Source organism: Gigantopelta aegis, chromosome 6 (genome assembly GCF_016097555.1).
Source record: "Gigantopelta aegis isolate Gae_Host chromosome 6, Gae_host_genome, whole genome shotgun sequence".
NCBI classification, from domain to species: Eukaryota; Metazoa; Mollusca; class Gastropoda; order Neomphalida; family Peltospiridae; genus Gigantopelta; species Gigantopelta aegis.
Genome location: NC_054704.1, coordinates 40,347,368 through 40,368,016, shown reverse-complemented (window position 1 = coordinate 40,368,016; position 20,649 = coordinate 40,347,368). Strand labels below are relative to the sequence as shown.

The following is a 20,649-nucleotide window of genomic DNA, read 5'->3' as shown; positions in this document are numbered from 1 at the left end:
TAGAAAATGTTCGTATACTATAAAATTATAAATAAGTAAAATAAATAATTACATCATTGGAAACTGTTTTTATGAAAATATTATTATTATTGAAACCCGGAAGTACATGTCACTTTTAGCGGGAAAAGTCTCGTAAACAAAATGGAAATTGAGAGACCAAGACGCATCCGACAGGCAAAAGTTAAAAGTGACACACAACATCATTATTCCCATGCTTTACAGTTTTACTCAAAACCGCCAACAGAGACCATTTCACTACAAGAATTCGAAGAATTTGCAATCGAGCGTTTGAAAGGTGTGAGTTAGGGTTAAACTAAAGTTATTTTACTCCTACTTCCTAGTCCCTAACTTTCTAAGTTAGTAAGTAGTAACTAAGTAAGTTCGGAGGGTCGTAGTAACAGTAGTTAGTGTGATTCTTACTACGTACGGATCTTGTTACATACCCTATATATAGCTGGTATTCAAAACTTGTAGCACTATGTTTCAACTGAAATAGTGGGCATGTTTACGACCCGTACCCCCCCTTTAATGGTTAAGGTTAGGGTTAGTCTTTAGAGCCTTGATATAAAGGGGAATTTTGCAGTGTCAGGACGTTTTGGCCCCAGACGTTTTGGCCCCTAATGCAATATATGGCAATCTAGTGTTCGTGTATACAGATATATGCTGTAAATTGTGTAATTGGTATAGTAACATACACCGGTAAAAATAAAAATAAAATAAAAATTTGTAACATTAATTTGTCGAATAACATTCATGTCTTAATGATGCTACTTTCAATTTACCTACCGGCCTCGGTGGCACAGTGGTTACGCCATCGGTCTCCAGACTGGGTTCGGATCCCAGTTGAGGCATGGGATTTTTAATTCAGATACCACCTCCAAACCCTGAGTGAGTGCTCCGCAGGGAAAACATTCTTTGTGATTGTGCCTAATTTCTGTACACATGTAAACCCTATTGACGTCAAACATCAGTGGTTCCAAATCCAATTCTAGCCACATGAAAAGGGCCCCTATTATGGGAAGAGTCTATATGGAAATATAAGAAGTAGAACAAACGCAAAACAATTTATTGCAATTTATTAAATTGTATTTACACAAACAAGAAAATCAGTTTAATAATTACATGTATATGTTCATTTTTGGATGGTGATGGTTTGGTGATAAATCAGTTGAATAAATATATCTTGGCTCTTATTTATTCTTTAACACTCGGATATTATGTTCAATTAAAAAAATAAAATAACAAAAAGAGAAAGAACGAGAGAAAGATAAAATAAAATTTAATAACAAAACACAAGTGACTGAATAATTTGATTTAATAAAACAATAACCAGGGCCAAAACGACAAGGGTTATGGGGCCGAATGTGTAGCGGGGCCGAAACGTCTCGAAAGCAATTCTGCCTGAAAACCATTTCGAACCCTGCATTGTTTCGGCCTTAGTCCTATTCACTCAGGGTTGGTTCTCCCTAATTCCCATTTGTACCGAGTTGTACCCCCCATATAAATATATTTATTATAGTTTTGAAGGTTTTTTTCTTCTGTTTATTCATTATTCATTAAAAAATATTAAGTAATTTTCATTTTTTTTTTATATTAATGCCTTATCAGCTGTTTGCTTTCTGTCAGCTGAAGCTGGGAGAAATCAACTTATTACGCCAGCAGACACTCATAATGGGGAAAATAAAAATCATAATTTCAAGCATTGATTTAACAAACAATACTATTGGATAATTTTACGCTTACAAACCAGTGACCTTGTCGGTACTAAATATGATGTCATCACGATTTGGCAAACACACACAATGACATCATGCTGTTTAAAGAGTTTGCGTTTACGGCTGTCTGTTTTTGGTGTTAAATTTATAACAAAATATCATTTTAATGCAGTTATTTATAGAGTTTGTACCAGAATAAAGAGAACTTTTGTTTTTGAAAATTATCTGTGAACGTGAATAAATAGAATAACAAACTCGGTACCAGTTATGATCAAATTTATGTCCCTCGTGAAATAATTTTAATTTGTCACTTGCTAAAGCTTGTGACAACTGAACATTATTTCACAAGGGACATAAATTTTATAACAACTGGAAACTCGTTTATTATCCTCTATATATGGTACTCGGCGTTTGAAACTCAGCCAGTTAAGCAGGGCAAAATCGCGGTATGTAGAATATTTAATAAGAATCCATGGCAGTAGTATGCAGTGTGACTGTTCATAAATTAATGTTGTGAATATATTGTCTGTATTATCTTTGGCCTGTACGTATTTCGTGTATATGGCTTGAGTAAACAGGGGACAATATTTCGAAATCTGAGGGAACCGGAAGTCAGTTCACGTGGTTTTTACCTAGGTAACCAATTGTTCAGTTACGTGAATCATATTTGTGTAACCTATTTTATATTTTAAATACATAGTTTTTAGCTGAAACATAAAGTTAAAACAAATACAAAAGAAACCATTTTACAAAAAAAAATGTTTTTAATGCTTGCTAAAGTTAACAATATTATAAAAGAACTGAATATCAGCCCCAGTACTGAAACAAAATACAGGGGCGTAGCCAGAAATTTTCTTAGCATTACGCATGCCAAAGGCGTGCCCAAGTGGGGATATTTGGGGGGCCTCTCCCTATAAAAAGTTTGAAACTCAGGACGCCTGTAGATGCAATCGGAGCCTTTTCGGAGTTATTATTTTCTTTTTTAATCTTTTTTTCGAGTCAATTTTAAGAGGATATTTTATAGGACAATTACAGACAGTCTCGACCTATTCCCGGATTTTGTTTTTGCATTACACACATGCATACTGTGTGTAATGCCTTTGAAATATATACATAATCATTTGGAGGGATTCCTGTTTGTGTTTTGCGGTCGCTATGCTACTTTCACTTTATTGATGGTACTTCTATACTACAGTGACGTTCCAAATGTTTGTTTTTTTAAAGCTCATTATGCAATATCAATAATTTTCAATTTTTGTGACACTTTTGGATTCCTGTTTACATTAAAACTGTTTTTAACATATGTAAAATTATAGGCAATCCAATATTATGTCTACATATATTCCTTTAGAAATAAAATAGCAGCAGATAATTTAGCCATCCGCGGCAGTCTGAGCACATTTGTTTAAAACATTTGGCTCGACTCTATACTGAACATTTACTTTAGACTGGTTGCAAATTACAACTGTTGAAATATAACGCTGTTTACCGATTTGCTGCACATCAAGTATCTAAAATTCAGCCTAAAATATTAGTCGAAATACTAGTAGTATGTCTGCGTGAATAAACGTCCTGTAATCATGAAGTTTGCAAGTTTTAATTTCTGAACGTTTACAGGTCATGATGTAACCAATTTGCGGTTCGCGTAAATTTAATTTTGCGTAACCGACACGTGAACAGAACGGTGGTTCGTATGAAATATTGTGCCCTGAGTAAATGATATTTGAAAAAAAAAAAAATTATTACATTTTTATCTGTAAATATAAATCCGGAATGTGTGAAATCTAAAAATCAATGGAAAGGAAAGGAAATGTTTTATTTAACGACACACTCAACACATTTTATTTATGGTTATATAGCATCGGACATAGTTAAGGACCACACAGATATTGAGAGGAAACCCGCTGTCACCTCTTCATCGGCTACTGTTTTTGATTAGCAGCAAGGGATCTTTTATATGCACCATCCCACAGACAGGATAGCACATACCATGGTGCACTGGCTGGAACGAGAAATAGCCCAGCGGGCCCACTGACGGGGATCGATCCCAGACCGACCGCACAGCAAGCGAGCGCTATACCACTGAACTACATCCCACCCCCCCAAAAAAAATCACAAACAATCAATGGATATAGGATACATCAGTTAATAAATGTACTTTATTAACAAAATAAAAATTAGGGCAAAATGAAACATGGGGTGAAATGACTTGGTTAGAGGTCCAGGTACGAATCGACCCTGGGCAAAACAACTGTAAACTAGTAATACGGGTGAAATGACCTGTTACCCCACAGACAGGATAGCACATACCATGGCCTTTGATATATCAGTCGTAGTGCACTGGCTGGAACGAGAAATAGCCCAATCCATCTGACAAGCACTACATCTGGGCTACGTCTCACCCCAATATTTGGACAGATATAAATTATAATCATTCTCTGTCATCAGAGATAAAGTTCTATAACGAAAGCACTGGATTTTTGCCTACAACCGAGTAGGCTTAATAGGCAAAGATTCCCACTCTAATATAAGAAAAATAAAAAGATTGCAGACTGATATGTACAGGTAATTACAGAAATAATTTTCATTTCATTATGGTCATCATAAATCTTTTTCTTCTTGTTCTTTGTTAGTCAAATCATCAGGCCAGTCATTTTTTCAAAAGAGGCAGTGTTCATTAGTTCAGTGACAGTTCCATGTAGTTTTGTGGCGAGTGTTGTTTTGTTTGGACATATTAATTGTCTGGATGTGTTGTGTAGGCTGCAGTGTTGTACGATATGTTCGGGTGTTTCAGCCGCTTGTCCACAAAGACAGTCTTCGGAATTGCCAATTTTGAATGTTCTGTGCATATGATGTCTCAGTCTGTTGTGTTTGCATCTTAGACGGAAGATTATTACTTGTTCTCTACGGCCGAGTTGATAATAGGTATCATGTTTATCATAGAGTGGGTGATGTTTGCTCCATTTTGTTTTCATAACAGAAGTTATGATAGATTTAGCTTCTTGGAAAGAGATATTGTCATCATAAATGAAATCATTCTTTGTAAGACGCTAGTTACATTTGCAAGATGATAGCAAAAAGTATTTCTGAACTCTTTTTAATTCATAATTAAAAGTATATTTTGCAGTATTTTTGCTGCTCCTTTTAAGCGGGTAGGCCCGCCCTCCTTTATCAGTCTGCATATTGGACATCAAACTAATTGGAAAGTTGCCAAGAAAATCCAATGGCAATATTAGAGAAGGCATTGATCAACACTGGACCCATTTCAAGTTCTACAAGTCCAGCACCGACAGAGGTATTTAGAATCTGTGTTTGTGCTGGATGAACAAAGCCACGGTCTACTATTCGAAACAAAATGTGTGGCTACAGCTAAGACAAAGGTTGTAGAGAAGCAACTTTCCGATGTTCTGCCTGGAGGAGAATTTTGCAAAGATATTTCTGATAAAGACCTTCGCAGAACAAATTTTGGCCATATTACAAACCTTGGTTGTGAGCACCATTTTGGAGACTTGGACAGTAGCCAAAGATGGCGGCCTAGTGCATCCATGAATCATCATTCCTCCATTCAGCTACTAAAGTGCAACCGTGTCAGTTTGATGCAGTGGTTGGCAAAAATTGCGTCAGAAAAACAAACTTGTGTTCTTAAAAACGCTAGGAAAGGAGGCAGGGAACTTAGAAAAATTCACATGGAAAATGAAAGGAATGTTGTTATCGAGATACATGATGAAATGACCAGAGAAAAGGAAACCAGAAAGAGAAAGAATGCAACAAAACAACCAGCAAGAGAGTAAAAGAAAGCAGCAAACATCAGACTGAAGAAGCCATAAATATGGAGATGGAACTGCAAACCAAATTGCCGAAAGATTATATGTTTTCAGTTAATGATTATATAGCAGTTGCATATCAAGACAACTGGTATCCAGGACTTGTGGAATTGGTGGAGGAAAATGAACAAGCCACAGTGAAGTTTATGGCATCTTGTAAAAGACCAGCGGCCTAATTCACAAAGGTCTTTTAGGCTGTGCTAGACAACAAAGCATCCTCTTTGTAAGTCTTTCAACATTGCACTGCGAGATCGCAAAGTTGCGAGAGTTTAGTGAATTAGGCCCCAGGTACATTTCAGTGGCCACCTCGAGAGGACAGACAACAGGTAGCAAAACATTTTGTTATTCAGAAAGGATTCATCCCAGATTGTGTTGGCTCTGGACGTCAATGGTTTATTCCAAACCATCAAGAAATACAGAAACTCTTCTTACTGTTAGGTCAGCTATATTTTAAATAATTATCTGAAATATCTCGGTCAAATAACTGGTCATATCGAAGAATCATGTGGATTTTCATAACACACCACTAGTACTTGAAGGATGATTTTTTGATGATGCAAAATTTTATTATGATTTGTCAGTTATTAAGCAAATTAAAGGGAAAAGTCGTAATAATTTTAGGCACAGGTGCCGTCTTTGGCCTTTAGTTTACTTACTATAATGTAAGTCACGATTTCTAAAAATGGTTAGATTTCCGACACCTAATTTCTATGTAACTTTGGTTCCAATAAAGCTACCAAAATAATTTAAACTGTTTTGGAAAGATCTCTTTAAGATCTATCATTTGCATAAGTTTAGATTTTTCATCTGGGGTTGCTACATCAAAGAAACAAACCTGGACTCAAAAACACAACTGACAAAAAACTTCAGTACTGTAACATAACTGAACTATTTTTAACAACCTCTATTGTTATATTTTATTTTCAAGAGCAATGAAAACATTTCATTTTTATTGTTTTGGCAATCCCTGACTGAAAAACCACACGTGATCGGAATGGTCATTCTGTCTTTTGTGTCCACTGTCGTCTGATATTTTGTCCTCAGTTGCAGAATTAATTAATCATAAATGATATTTTTACTTACGGTACCGTCATTTGTTAATTGAGATCAACAATATCTCTGTTTCATCCAAAGGTACATTAAAGATGAGTCAGCTTGTACATCATACTAACTTTTTTGTACCAGACACAGGGGCACAATACAGTGTAGGTTTTCAGGGAACATGTTGTTCAGTATTGTGTCATGATTCACTATGCAAGTTTCAGAGACCGCTACAGAATTTTTTTTTTTTAAATAGTTGATGCTAATCAATCATTATGTTCGATTGACTAGAAATATCAGTAATCAATATTTTGAAAACAAAATATTCCCTGGTGTTTCACCAAAGTCAATATACGATAACCAAACTATCTCTTTCCTTTTTTGCTTTTCACCCAGCGACATCACTGTTAGATTTTATCTTTATCGTGAGTCAACATGTTATAGAGATATAGAGATTTTTATATAATATTATATGTACTGAAACTAATGCTTTAAATAATGTGTTATTAATATTGAAAATTTAGTCAGAAATACTCGTGTCAAGTTGTGTTGAAATGTCTCGTAATTTATTTAGACATGACCCATATCTTGCCAATGTACATACATTATACTGACACACAACTTTTCATTGCAAATATCGACAAACTATTAATGAATTGATGGATAATGTAATATGACATTAATGACTGGTATTCATGAGATACATTCACCTGGAAACATGGCCAGTTATCATCAGTAATCGAGTTGCATTCGTAATCGAAAAGTTCAACCCCCTCCCCCATATCAAGGTCACCATTGGCCCCGTGAGCATGCGTGAAGATGACGGGGAAAGGATTGGCACAAACATCTCAAATAAGCCACAGGAATGTTCCTCCACTCCCCCTGCAACGCCTGTGCAAGCTCAACGACGTTACACGGTGGTGGCTGGCAGTGACGTACACAACGTCCTAACTCATCCCACATGTGTTCAATTGAATTCAAATCCGGTGAAATGGTGGGCCAGTTCATAACGGTTATACTGGCTTGTTGCAGGAATACCTGGGTAATTCTTGCAGTCTGTGGACGGGCATTGTCTTGTGGAAACAGAAGGGGACCTCCTGGTCTTCGGTGATGGCGCAAAAGTGACTGGAGAACTGGTCTTAGAATAACGTCAACATAATGCTGGGCAATGATGAGATCACTCCTGAAATCACAGTTTCCCCCCCCATCATACCATCAAACAACCACCGCCACGCTAATCATGTTCCCTCACACATCCATCAGCGTACCATTCATGGAGTCTCCTGTACACACATGCTCTTCCATCGGCAAAGGAGACCGAGAAACGGGACTCATCTGAGGAAACAATGCTCCGGTAAAAGGCTGATGGATGATTACCATTCTGGAGGGCAAACTAGTCTCGCAGCACGATGTTGCGGTGTCATGATGTTACCGTTGTACACGCGTCTGCATCTGAGTCCATCCGAGTCGATGGATGACCATCATCGGATGGATATGCCTTCCATGATGTCCTGTCGTGTTGCTTGCTGTCATCGTTGTAGTTCTGAACTGGTCACGGAGGTGGTGTTGTCGAATCTACCGATCTTGGCGTGGGGTCGTAACGGGACGTTAACCAGGCCGAGGTCGATCACGGACACTCCCGGTCTGTTGATGACGATCAACAAGTCGTCCAATAGTTGATGGATGGACTCTGAAGGTCCTAACAACTTGGCTTTGCGAAGCCCCCCTTGAACCATGCCCAACGCTCGCTCCCTTTGTTCTTCTCGTGTCGTGTCGAGTCGTGGCATTGTTAATGTGACGAGGAATATGACACCATTACGTGACTTTTATGTGTCCACATACTGGCATTTTACGTGCATTGCATGCAGCATGATTGAGCATGTAGTGAACGCATTTCACACCATTTTGTGTGTTTCTGCTATTGTATGTGTAACGAGAACAAAACCAGGATTAAAACCCAGACAAAAGTACCAATCAATGGCTTCCTCTCATAAATTGTTATTTTAAGTCCAATAAATATATTTTTCATTAATCACAACAAAATATTGAAAAATATCTGTTTTGCGTTTTCATTGTGTGTCGGTATATATATATATATATATATATAGTGATTGCAGAAAAAAGATTATATACATACATATATATATATATATTCTATAACAATATTGTTATACTCCAGTTCTGAAGGCCATTGAAACTATTGGCATTCGACATCTCCGCGGCAGTGACAATTATAATGAGGCATTGGAGAAGGAAATTAAGAAGACCAAGTTTAGATCCATTCTAAAGGTCAGAAAATTACACAAAGTGCTAGCTTAATTGTTTCGTCTCTTTTTTTTTCCTAAGGTATGCAATGTAAGTACATTCTTAACTGTTTTATCCACAAGAAAAATATTGATCAGAACTTGAAGTATTATACCGGTATACAAAATATTGTTGCATGTTTGAATATTGTTTGTCCTGTGCATTGAAACATTTTTAAACATATTTGATTCTGCAAATGTTGTTTACTTAACTAAATGAATGATTATCTAGGTAACTAATATAATAATTTCAGTTAAATTGATTTTTTGATGTTTTTTCCCTGAACATGTATTTTCTTATAGCCACAAAAGAAATGGTGCTCTCCAAATTCATCTATGTTTGTGTTTGAATCTATGCCTCTGTCAGTTTGATGGCTAAGGGAAAACTACAGATGGTAGGAATTTTATTCTCTGTATTAAAATTGATTTCGTTTTATACTACTCTGTTAATAATAATATAGTCTAATTATTATAGTTGTGTGCTACCACTTTTTAATTAATGATGATGCAATATTTTTCAGGTGTCTAAAGAAGATGTTTCTGAAGATGAAGTACAAGTTCGACGACTAGATCATATTTCACATTTCATTCTTCGTCTTGCTTATTGCAGATCGTAAGTTGTTGATTTCCTTTTGTACATTCATTACAGGGCTAGCTCTGGCAATTTGCCAATTGCGAATGTTAAAAACAATCCGAAAAAGAAGTTTGCAATATTTTGTTAGAAAATATCTGCTTTTGAAGTTTAATAGATAATTTGGCGAATATTTCTTCTCACCCAGATATTTCATTAGCAAAATCTCCCAAATTGATATTAGATGAAAACTAGACTGACATTTAAACTAACTTGTTTGGTTAGCAAAACCCCCTTCAATATTAGTTGAAAACAAAATAGTAACACATATTTATGTTCAAAGTGGACTGCGGATAAAGCCGATAGTGGGAATTTGTTGATTGTTTTGTTTTTGTTACAGAGAAGAATTGCGACGATGGTTTTTACAGCAGGAGCTGGATTTGTTTCGATACCGATTTCTACGAGAAAGTGCCGAGACCAGTCAAACCTTCATGAAGCTCAATAACCTTAACTACACACCAGTGAGTTATCTGTTACCTTCTCTGACCCTGTCTTGGACATATCCATCATGGAATCTCGGAGGATGTGCCCAAGACAGTCATGCTTGAACCTTCAGGGGATGTAAGCATGAGTCAAATGGTTGATTGATTGATTGATACTCTGACTCTCTCTCTCTCTCTCTCTCTCTCTCTCTCTCTCTCTCTCTCTCTCTCTCTCTCTCTCTCTCTCTCTCTCTTACTTATTTCTCTTCCACTTGCTATTAGAGGGCAAACAGTCTTATTAAACCTTTAATAAAATGTGTAATTGTGTGTGGAAATACTCAGCTACGATAAACAGCTTCATCAGTAAGTAGGGATGGTTTTACAAAGCTAATGCAACTGAAACTATTTTTAATAAAATCTGGAATATTAGAGGTTCAGTCCATAGAACATTAGATTTGTTTTTTCTTTCAGATACCTGAAAAAGAGAAAGATGAAGTTTTGGATGGACTTCGTAATGCACGGCCAGACAAAACTGCAAAAACTGAATTAACTGAATTTTTCAAGGTACTGGTTTGATACTTTTCCAGTGCACTTACACAAATACTATTTCTTTGGTTAATGTTTATTTGAATAATGAACTTCAGTACACTTTCCTGCTCATGGCATAAATTATTTTGATGCTGGAACATTGTTAGATAGATTTTCTGTCATTTTAAAAGTTGAGTAAAGCAGGTTAACGTTGACAGTCCTCACAAAAAAATTGCACAATACAAACATAACAAGAATGTCAAGTATGACAATTTAAAAAAGTTTACCTTTGATTTAGAAATATTTGCTTGCATGAATATGCATCAGTTTTTGTGAATCATACTGATTTATTATATTATTTTGTTTTATCAGGTTCCATTTACAGAGGCTCTTGACTTGGTTCGTGCACGTAAGGTATTCTTACAGCAAGGATACGCTTACGTTCCTCGGGACGACTTGATTTCTATCTTGTTGTCCGTCTACAGAACCCATCTTTCTCATGCTTTAGCAGTAAGTGTGTAGATCTGTTGTAAAGTTTTCATCATTTTAAGCTTATTTTGTGTTTTTATCATATTATGGTTCATTGAATCAAGAATATAATCTTGAACACACATTACAGCTTCTGGACTGTTTGTGAAAGAAATTCACTGACAAATGTATGACATTACTCATTTATGTGGGATTGTATCATTCTCCATCTGATGAGGTCATTTAGAAACAAAAAATTGATATAGTTTGAAAGTTGGGGAGTTAGGAATGAAAGGAATAAGAGTTTAGACATTGTCTTAATACAGCACCTTGTAAGTGTTACCAATGAAAGGAATAAGAGTTTAGACATTGTCTTAATACAGCACCTTGTAAGTGTTACCAATGAAAGGAATAAGAGTTTAGACATTGTCTTAATACAGTACCTTGTAAGTGTTACCAATGAAAGGAATAAGAGTTTAGACATTGTCTTAATACAGTACCTTGTAAGTGTTACCAATGAAAGGAATAAGAGTTTAGACATTGTCTTAATACAGTACCTTGTAAGTGTTACCAATGAAAGGAATAAGAGTTTAGACATTGTCTTAATACAGCACCTTGTAAGTGTTACCAATGAAAGGAATAAGAGTTTAGACATTGTCTTAATACAGCACCTTGTAAGTGTTACCAATGAAAGGAATAAGAGTTTAGACATTGTCTTAATACAGTACCTTGTAAGTGTTACCAATGAAAGGAATAAGAGTTTAGACATTGTCTTAATACCGTACCTTGTAAGTGTTACCAATTTTTACAAGTAAAATTACTGTAGATTTTTTTTTCAATATGTTGGACTAACTTTTTGTAATTTAAAAGTGTTAAGTTTGACCAAAACCTTGGATTTAGAAAAATGTCAAAATACGATAAACACATTACTATGATAAAAGATAAGCTTTCTGTTAATTATTGGGGAACATGTTTTTCTAGGGAATATTTTGTTGGTCATTTTAGTTGGTTAACTGCCAGGTGGCCTGCTTTTTAAGGTTTTATTGGTATACTTTATTTGTTGGTCATTTGGTCAGCTAACAACTGTTGTGAATAATGTGTGATTAATGAAATGTTCCTCCGTCTTCCTCCTAGCTAACCTGCAGAGCGTTGCCGCACCTCGAGGAAGACGACCGGTTACTGCCGATGCTGTGTGGTCTCAGCAAGCGCTATCTCGGACAGGACTACGCAAACCGCAAGTCAGTTGTCGGAGAAGTCACAGCCGACATGCTCGATATGGTAATCACACAGTTTAAATCTTTATTAACCTAGACTGGATATGATACAGTTAAAATCGTTATCACAGTGGAAATATCTATGCTAGAATAATAAAAAAAAAATTTTTTTAATTATTATTTGCCCCTCTGCCTCCCTGCCTTTCTCTTCTCTCCTTTGATTTGGCAGCTCTTTTCTTTTCTTTTATTTTGCTATCCATCTCCAGATCCCAGTCCTTGTCTTTCCAGTTATGTCAGGTGTTTATTTCTAGTGGCAATCTATGCTACCCACCTGTCATTCCAGACCTCGAAGTAACAATCTGCAACAAGCAGTCCATTTATAGACCAATCAGGTGAAATAGAAATTCACCAGCTAAAGCCACAAAAAAATCGCAAATAATTTTTCAAATCAAATCAAATCTATAGTCATGTATGTATGCAGGCCCTAATCAAGAATTGAAAAAGTAGGAGAAGTGACTTCTCCCTTCCCAGAAGAAAGGGGGAAAAGTTTGATAAAAATAGACGCAGTGAACATTTATCGGTACATTTCGTAACGTGCCAGTTTCCGCATTTAATCTGAAAAATTCTGAATCTTACACAATGTTTTAATTGTAATATTTCGATATAAAATACTACTTCCGGTAATGCATTTAAACAAAACTGTTATATGTTTCCAAGGATTAACAACGCGTGACAAGCGTTACTTCGAAAAAACAATAGCCCAATTTATGGGTATATCTGAAGAATATCAATATTAGACTACGACATGTATTTAATCTCTTCATAACAGAAACTGGCATGAGTATTAACATTGGTTGATTTTGAAAATAAATTGAACAAAGTAAAACATTGTTTCATCAAATCAATCGTACATAACTGCGCATGCGTAAAAACCGTTTCCCATTAATAGGCCGGTTCACACAGTGTTCGAGATTAAAAATTTTGGGCAGTATCCCAGTTGGATACTAACATTTCAAAATCTGGTATCCCACCTGATAATTTAGTATCCCACTTAAATGAAATTCATAAATAGTATCGTAACAAACGTGAACGACGCTGTTACTTAACTTCATGAGTAAATGATGACTTTCATTGTTTCAGCAAAAAACAACAACGCAGGATTAAAAAAAACAAAAAAAAACATTATATGGTATCCCGGTGGGATACTGGGTTTTTGAAGTCTGGTATCCAAAATTAAATTTTGGTATCCCTGGGATATTGGGATACCGTTAATCTCGAACACTGTTCACAACTACTCGAGGATACAGACTGGCACCAAAGTAAAAACAGGTGCCAGGTGAGCTATGACAATAAACAAGTCAGAATCTTGATGTCAGTTGTGTGATTTTGTTTTTGAAATCGTATTAGGTCCAGAATATTACAGCGACTTCGACTTCTCACTACTGCCAATAACTTGGCGACTTGAGCTGACTTTCGGTGAAAAAAATTCTCATTTCGTGGCAAGATTAGGGCCTGTGTATGATAGTGTAGTCTGCTATTTAGCTCATAGTTTTCTGTTAAATGTCAATTGTAGAAATGCTCTAAAATACATCTCTGAGGTCCGTGGTTCTGTTATATTTTAAAGTCTTTTATTTTAATCACAATTTCAGCTCTGCAAGAAGTCGTACCCTCTGTGTATGCAGGAGCTGCACCAGTCTGTGCGATCCAACCACCACTTGCGCCACGGTGGCAGACAGCAGTATGGCTTGTTTCTGAAGGGCATTGGGCTCTCTCTCGATGAAGCCATGAAGTTCTGGCGAACAGAATTTACTAAATTATTGGACGTTGATAAGGTATGGAAATTAATTAATAGAATATGAATTGCATCAAATTTAATGATGTTTGTTTATGTTGTTTATTTGACTGACTTATTTTGACAAAGTTGCTTTTCTGGCAGCAGCATTGTCATCTTAAATGGTAGGTTAGAAATTTAACTCTATGACTTTTCTGGTCACTTAAATATGTAATTGAGAGCATTACAAACATATTAATGATCAGAATGACTTTAAAAAATGTATGCTTACTTTATTTCATAAATGTAAAATGGTTGTTGAGGATTATTAAAACAGCATTAAATTAGTATTAGTTTCAGTAATATTTTTCTATTTTATGTAGATTTTTTCATATAGTCACTTTTCTTAGAAAAACCCCAAATCCTAAAAACGGATTACACCATATTCAATGTGTGATTTTGAGGAGAGCCTGAGGCTCACAAAAATCATATAGGACTCTTTAGCTTGGCATGCATACCAGACAACATGGCTTGTAAATGTTATTTGTATAAATTTTATTGATTCTTCGAAATGACATAGTCAACATATATCTTAAAATACTAGGAAACCACAATTTTGAATAGCGATCTTTTACATGGTTTCAAGCAAAACATTTAGTGTATCTTCTGTTCTACTGGAGACGCATGGCAGGGCTCGCTGGGTTGGTGGCGGGCTTTACATATTTGTAAACGGAGTCCTTATGACACTTAATGTTTTTAAACCAAAATCACACACTGATATTAAATATCCCCCAACATATGTACTTTTCACCATTGCTGTTATCATTTACAACATCATGGTTTATTTCTTGTTGTAGAAGTTATTTTAATTGTAATTTAATCCAAGAGGCCAGCTTGTACACAAATGTTTTTCACTACAGTTTGACAAGCAGTATTCGTACAACATCCGACACAACTATGGAAAGGAGGGAAAGCGCACAAACTACACCCCGTACAGTTGTATGAAGATCATCATGTCTAACCCACCAGGACCGGGGGATGCTCATGGTACTAATAGAGAGTAATACATGAGTGGCCGTTTATCTCACGAGTTGTTTTAAAATATTTCTTAACAAATGAGTTGTGAGATAAATGGTATCTTAACGGACACGAATATATTATTCTATTTCTTACGTATACTGAAAAACCAGGTTTTAACCAAGATATATGGCATTTTTGACCTGGTCATCACCTAGGAGCAGTCAGTCGTATGTCTTGAAATTGTTAACACATGTACGTTTGTAAACAGAGCATGTGTTATCATAAACAAGGCATGGTGTTTTCAACAACGGGTGTGTAAGAAATATGTTTACAGTGCACGCTATAAGCTGAACCAAAATTATTGTTAACATTTTGGGGAAAATAATTAAAAAATATATAGCCAGTTTAAGTATTTTTGTTATGCTTAAAAGTACATAAAAAAACAATTTAAGGTTTATTGCAAGCCTCTGGAAATTGCAATGATGGTTTGTGTGGCTTATGGAAATGTAATGTTTCATTTGCGCTTTACATTTCAAACATTTATATGGACATGTAGGTTATCTTAAAAAGGAAATGTGTTACCTGAATTTATTTTTGCACACCCCATAAATGGGATGCACAAATGTTTAGTTCTCAAGGCCTGTTTTGGCTATATTGTAGAATTAGCTTTTTAGTGTGGTGCCTAAATCTAATTTAGTGACAAACAGAAACAGTGTCGAAGGCATCAAATGTAAGCAGGCTGTAGCCAAGAGGTCGTTTGGTATTTCACATATTTTGGATTTTATTATTTATTTTTTAAAAATATTCTGAGGTGTGGTTAAACAAATGTTTTTTTCCTTTCCTTTTGAGTTTACTCAACACTCAATGTTAAGTACACTTATATAAAAAAGAATATTGCAACGGAATCAAACATTCAGAGGAGCAGGATATAGCTCAGTCAGTAGAGATAGACTCAGCATAATTGTCTAACTACATTTTACAGCTTTGAGAAAAGTGGAAACAATTTATCTTCATACAAACAGAATGAATGTTTTAAAGATTATTTGAACAAGATTGTCAAAAATAATTTTTTTCAAATAATCTTTAAAGAATTCATTTCTGTTTGTATAAAAAAGTCTGGGTTGTTTTGGGTTTTTTTTCTCAAAAGCTCTAAAAAATAGTTAGGCGATTATGCTAAGAGGCTGATAAAACTTGATCATTATTTTTAGGCTTTTGCTCAATCTTCTCTATATAACTTGTGGATTTTGTTTGAACATTTTAGCAGGACTGGTGCCAATGTTACTGTTGTACAACTTTAAAATGCTGGGGTTTATTTTTCTTCAACAGGATGTCCGTTTAGGCATTGTGATTCAGAACTTCTGAAACAGAAACTGCGGTCACGTGGGTTGTCAAAGGATGAAGTGGAACAGGTAATTTGTTAGTGGTGGTTTTAAATTTCGGTCAGTTATAGGGACATACCCTAGTTTTCAAACACTAAGACATATTTTAGAAAATCAGACATTATTTAGATTATATTGTTTAAATTATTCATTTCCGTACATTCGAAGTGTTTTTAGTCATCCTGGTGTTTTTAATATCACAATATGCATTTCTCATATTCTTAAAAACGCACCTCCGTCTGAGAAGTAACAGTTTCACTCAATTGTAACTTTATCCAAATGTGTTAGAGGTTTGTAGATAAACTAAACTTAGTGTTAATTTTCATGGGTTGAAACTAGGCTATGTCCCTTTAATGTTTTATTCAGGCTTTCTGTTCCCCATGTATTATTCCAAATTGTCCACAGCCCACTCTAGTTTTGGGTGTAAACTGGCAGGGCTAGCCCTGGATGTGCAGAAAATTTCGCCAAATTATCTATTTAACTTTTTAAAATTGCAGAAACCCACCATTATTTTCAGAAACATACCAATCATTTACATGAAATTATTTCGCCAAATTAAAATAAAATTCGCCAGTTGAGTTTAAAATTTGCAATTAGTGAATTTGGTGAGTGGCAGAGCCCGGTCATATTAGAAATTGTACCCACAAGGAGCTTGTTTGAACCTTGATATGATGTAAGCACATTAAACCAGTTGATTGATTGAATGCAGTGCAATGGTTGAGCACTCATTTGTTATGTGATAACCGGTCTTGGTGGTGTCATGGTTAAGCCATCGGACATAAGGGGCTGGTAGGTACAGGGTTCACAGCCCAGTACCGGCTCCCACCAAGAGTGAGTTTTAACGAGTCAATGGGTAGGTGTAAGACCACTACACCCTTTTTTCTCACACTAACCACTAACGACTAACCCACTATCCTGGACAGACAACCCAGATAGCTGAGGTGTGTGCCCAGGACAGCATGCTTGAACCTTAATTGAATATAGGCACGGAAATAAGTTGAAATGAAATGTGATTTGATGGACTTATGGGTGAGGAGGCAACCTGGGATGTGGTATGTCTTCATTTTGGAAAGACTGGCCTATATAATGGCAACAGATTTCCTCTCTCTCTCTCTTTCAAACTAATCAAAATAGCCATAGTTTAAAGTGTGCTGATGATAAACAAACATTCCTCTCCTTTCTGCAGATCACAAATGAAGCAAAGGGAGGTCACTACCAGACGGCCTGTGCGACGTTCTTCGATTTCACTCACCGCAACATGGAGCGACAAGAACATCTGTTTAACCACCCGAACCAGTACTTCGATGAAAGCCAGCTGCTCCATAATTCTGGTGAGTGCAGTGCTTTAAAACATTCACAAGATAACCATATGGAGTTTTTAGATTTGCAGGTGTTATTGTCTTATTTACTGCCCCTACGATTATGTCATTTTTGACTAAAAGTGTTAGCCCAAGGTAAAAAATTAAACATTTGGGGACATCAAATAGACAATAATACCCGCAAAGCTAAAAACATCATAAGGCTGTGTCCATTTGTAAACTGAATTGTTTTTCCATGGAATCAGCTGAATTATTTAAAAGACATACCTAGCTACAATTTACGTGAATTATATTTGCATAACCAGTGAATAAGCTAATCTTAACACATGTACCAATTGGTCTACTACACTGACATTCCGAGTGCATTGTAATCAAAAGGCTTTGCAAATGGTATAGCATTTTTTTAAATGTTCAAAATCAGTGTAGAATTTGTTTTTTTTTACAACTCCTAATTTTAACATGTGGCGGTTCACATGAATATAAATTTGCATAACTGACACCAGAACAAAGAAAACCAATGGTTCAGATGAAATATTGTGCTCTGTGATAGTGTTCTGGCTGCTCCAATTAAGCGGGGCGGCCCACCCCGCTATTGAATTTTGCCACCCTCCTTTCACATTTTGCTGCCCTCCTTTCATGTTTTGCCAACCTCCTTTATTTTTTGTTTTGTGTAGGAAAAAGCAACTGACAAAAAACATGCGACAATTAATGTAATGTAATTTAACAGTATTTTAACAGTCTCTATTTTGTCCCATACCTGTATCCATTTGTATGTTTGATACACACAATAAAAGTTATATTTTATTTGAGCAATGAAAACAGATTTTTTCATGGATTTGGCAATATCAGACAGAAACCACTTATTTGGTGCCAAATTTGTCACATGATCAGAACGATCATTCTGTCTTTTGTTTCCACTATTGTGATATTTTGTCCTCAATTGCAGATATAATTGATTGTGACTGATGATTTTTACTTTCTGTCATTTCTGTCATTCTGTTTATTCAGCAATTCTTTATAAAATATTATAAACTTTTCCTTTTTGGGGGATGTCACAGCTTATAAAACAACGTAAGTGGTAGTGTTTATCATTAAAATCATTTATTTTGGTTGCCAAATAATATATACACCACCTTTACAAAAACAAAACAACTTTTTATCAGCTGGCGATATCAAAGCGATCGATTCATTCGATGAAGATGGAAATATATCTTTTTTTTATCCCACATTAGGGGATCACTTTACAAAAATCTTTATGGTTTTTCATATATTTTGAAATCTTTATTAAAATAGTATTAAAACTGATCGGTTCAGCAAAACCAGAACTGCCTGTGAATGTTGGACCGACACCATCTTTGGTTCAGTCTTTTAATCGAACCGAAGATGATGTCGGTCCGCTTGTATTTTGTATAAACGTTTTTTTACCAAATACTGAGAGGTAAGATAAAGAGTGTCTTTCCACAAAGTCGACCAACACACAACGATATATGGTAACCAAGCCCATCCCCCTTTTTTGTGTTTTTGTTTTGCTTTTCGTTTTTTATCTTCTTTTTTTTTAGAAGGGTGTGGTGCCGTGGCTGCCCTCCTTTAATTTTCACCCAGTGAAAACACTGGTGATATTTTCTTCAGTCTGTTCCAGAAATTGTTAGTAGTTTTGAAGGGAAAGATGCATCTAAATAACTTTTGAAATTGCTGAAATGTTTCAAACTGCAAATAAGGCCAAATCAATGTGTGGGGAGACGCGGTCGGTTTGGGATCGATCCCCATCAGTGGGCCCATTAGGCTATTTCTTGCTCCAGCCAATGCACCACGACTGGTACATCAACGGCTATGGTATGTACTACCCTGTCCGTGGGATGGTGCATATAAAAGAACCCTTGCTGCTAATCAAAAAGAGTAGCTCATGAAGTGGCGACAGCGGGTTTCCTCTCAATATCTGTGTAGTCCTTAACCATAATGTTTGATGCCATATAACCGTACATAAAATGTGTTGAGTGCGTTGTTAAATAAAACATTTCTTTCTTTCTTTTTGTCAATGTGTGGACGAAATGCCAGATTAACCATGTTAGACACCAAATAGCTGTGAATGAAATATGTACAGAGGCCTTCTTAAACAACTGTTCCTTGAATTTCAACATTGTTATACTTTATAGGATCAACCGTCAAGACCCCCAAAGTCTTGACAAAGTGTGTGCGTGTCAGTGCTTCACAGAACCATGGCCAATCACAGGAGGTAGCAACCGGCCAATCACAAGTGACGTCACAGATGACCGGCGTGGAAGAAATGGATGATGATTTCAGCATGACCGCGGAGGAGATGGACCTCGCCCTACTAAATGCTGAGAAGCCTACGACACCGCAAAAATAATCTGTTAATTACTGGCATTCAGTTATGAACAAAAATAATTAATATTTTATGAATAATATGAAATCAGTATTCATGAATAATTACTGGCAGTAAGTTGTAATCTAGACTCTACTGAATATTATGAAACCAGTATCCATTATATAATTTATATTTAGGAATAAACCTTCTTACACACCAGTTGGCGAGAACATGATTCATTATTTTTGGTAACACATACCAATAATATACAACATATGAGATGACAAGGTCGCCACTGCCATACCATCCAATAAAAAAAAAAAAAGAGGAATTTATCCATCTTTGACACAGTTATACCTCGATGGTGTTGTGGTTAAGCCATAGGACTATAGGCTGGTAGGTACAGGGTTTGCAGCCCAGTACCAGTTCCAACCCAGAGCGAGTTCTTAAGGTCTCATTGGGTAGGTATAAGGCCACTACACCCTCTTCTCTCTCATTTACCACTAACCCACTGTTCTGGACAAACAACCCAGATAGCTGTTGTGTGTGCCCAGGACAGCGTGCTTGAACCTTAATTGGATATAAGCACAAAAATAATTTGAAATGAAATTGCTTTATCAGTATTCTGAGACTTCATTTTAATAATGCATTATAAAATCCTCTTATTCATGTATTTATGGACACCATT

General features: G+C 35.9%; 1 protein-coding gene across 1 annotated transcript; it reads left to right on the top strand.

The window, feature by feature from the left end:
- The first annotated feature begins 128 nt into the window (after window positions 1-128).
- LOC121375452 (DNA primase large subunit-like) lies at window positions 129-20,180 on the top strand. The gene is made up of 12 exons (XM_041502917.1): window positions 129-295; window positions 8,760-8,869; window positions 9,405-9,496; window positions 9,855-9,975; window positions 10,408-10,500; window positions 10,837-10,974; window positions 12,067-12,210; window positions 13,796-13,978; window positions 14,838-14,964; window positions 16,264-16,346; window positions 17,503-17,647; window positions 19,789-20,180. The coding sequence occupies exons 1-12, from the start codon at window positions 142-144 to the stop codon at window positions 20,001-20,003; spliced, it is 1,605 nt and encodes a 534-aa protein (XP_041358851.1). The 5' UTR covers window positions 129-141; the 3' UTR covers window positions 20,004-20,180.
- The last annotated feature ends 469 nt before the right edge of the window (window positions 20,181-20,649 follow it).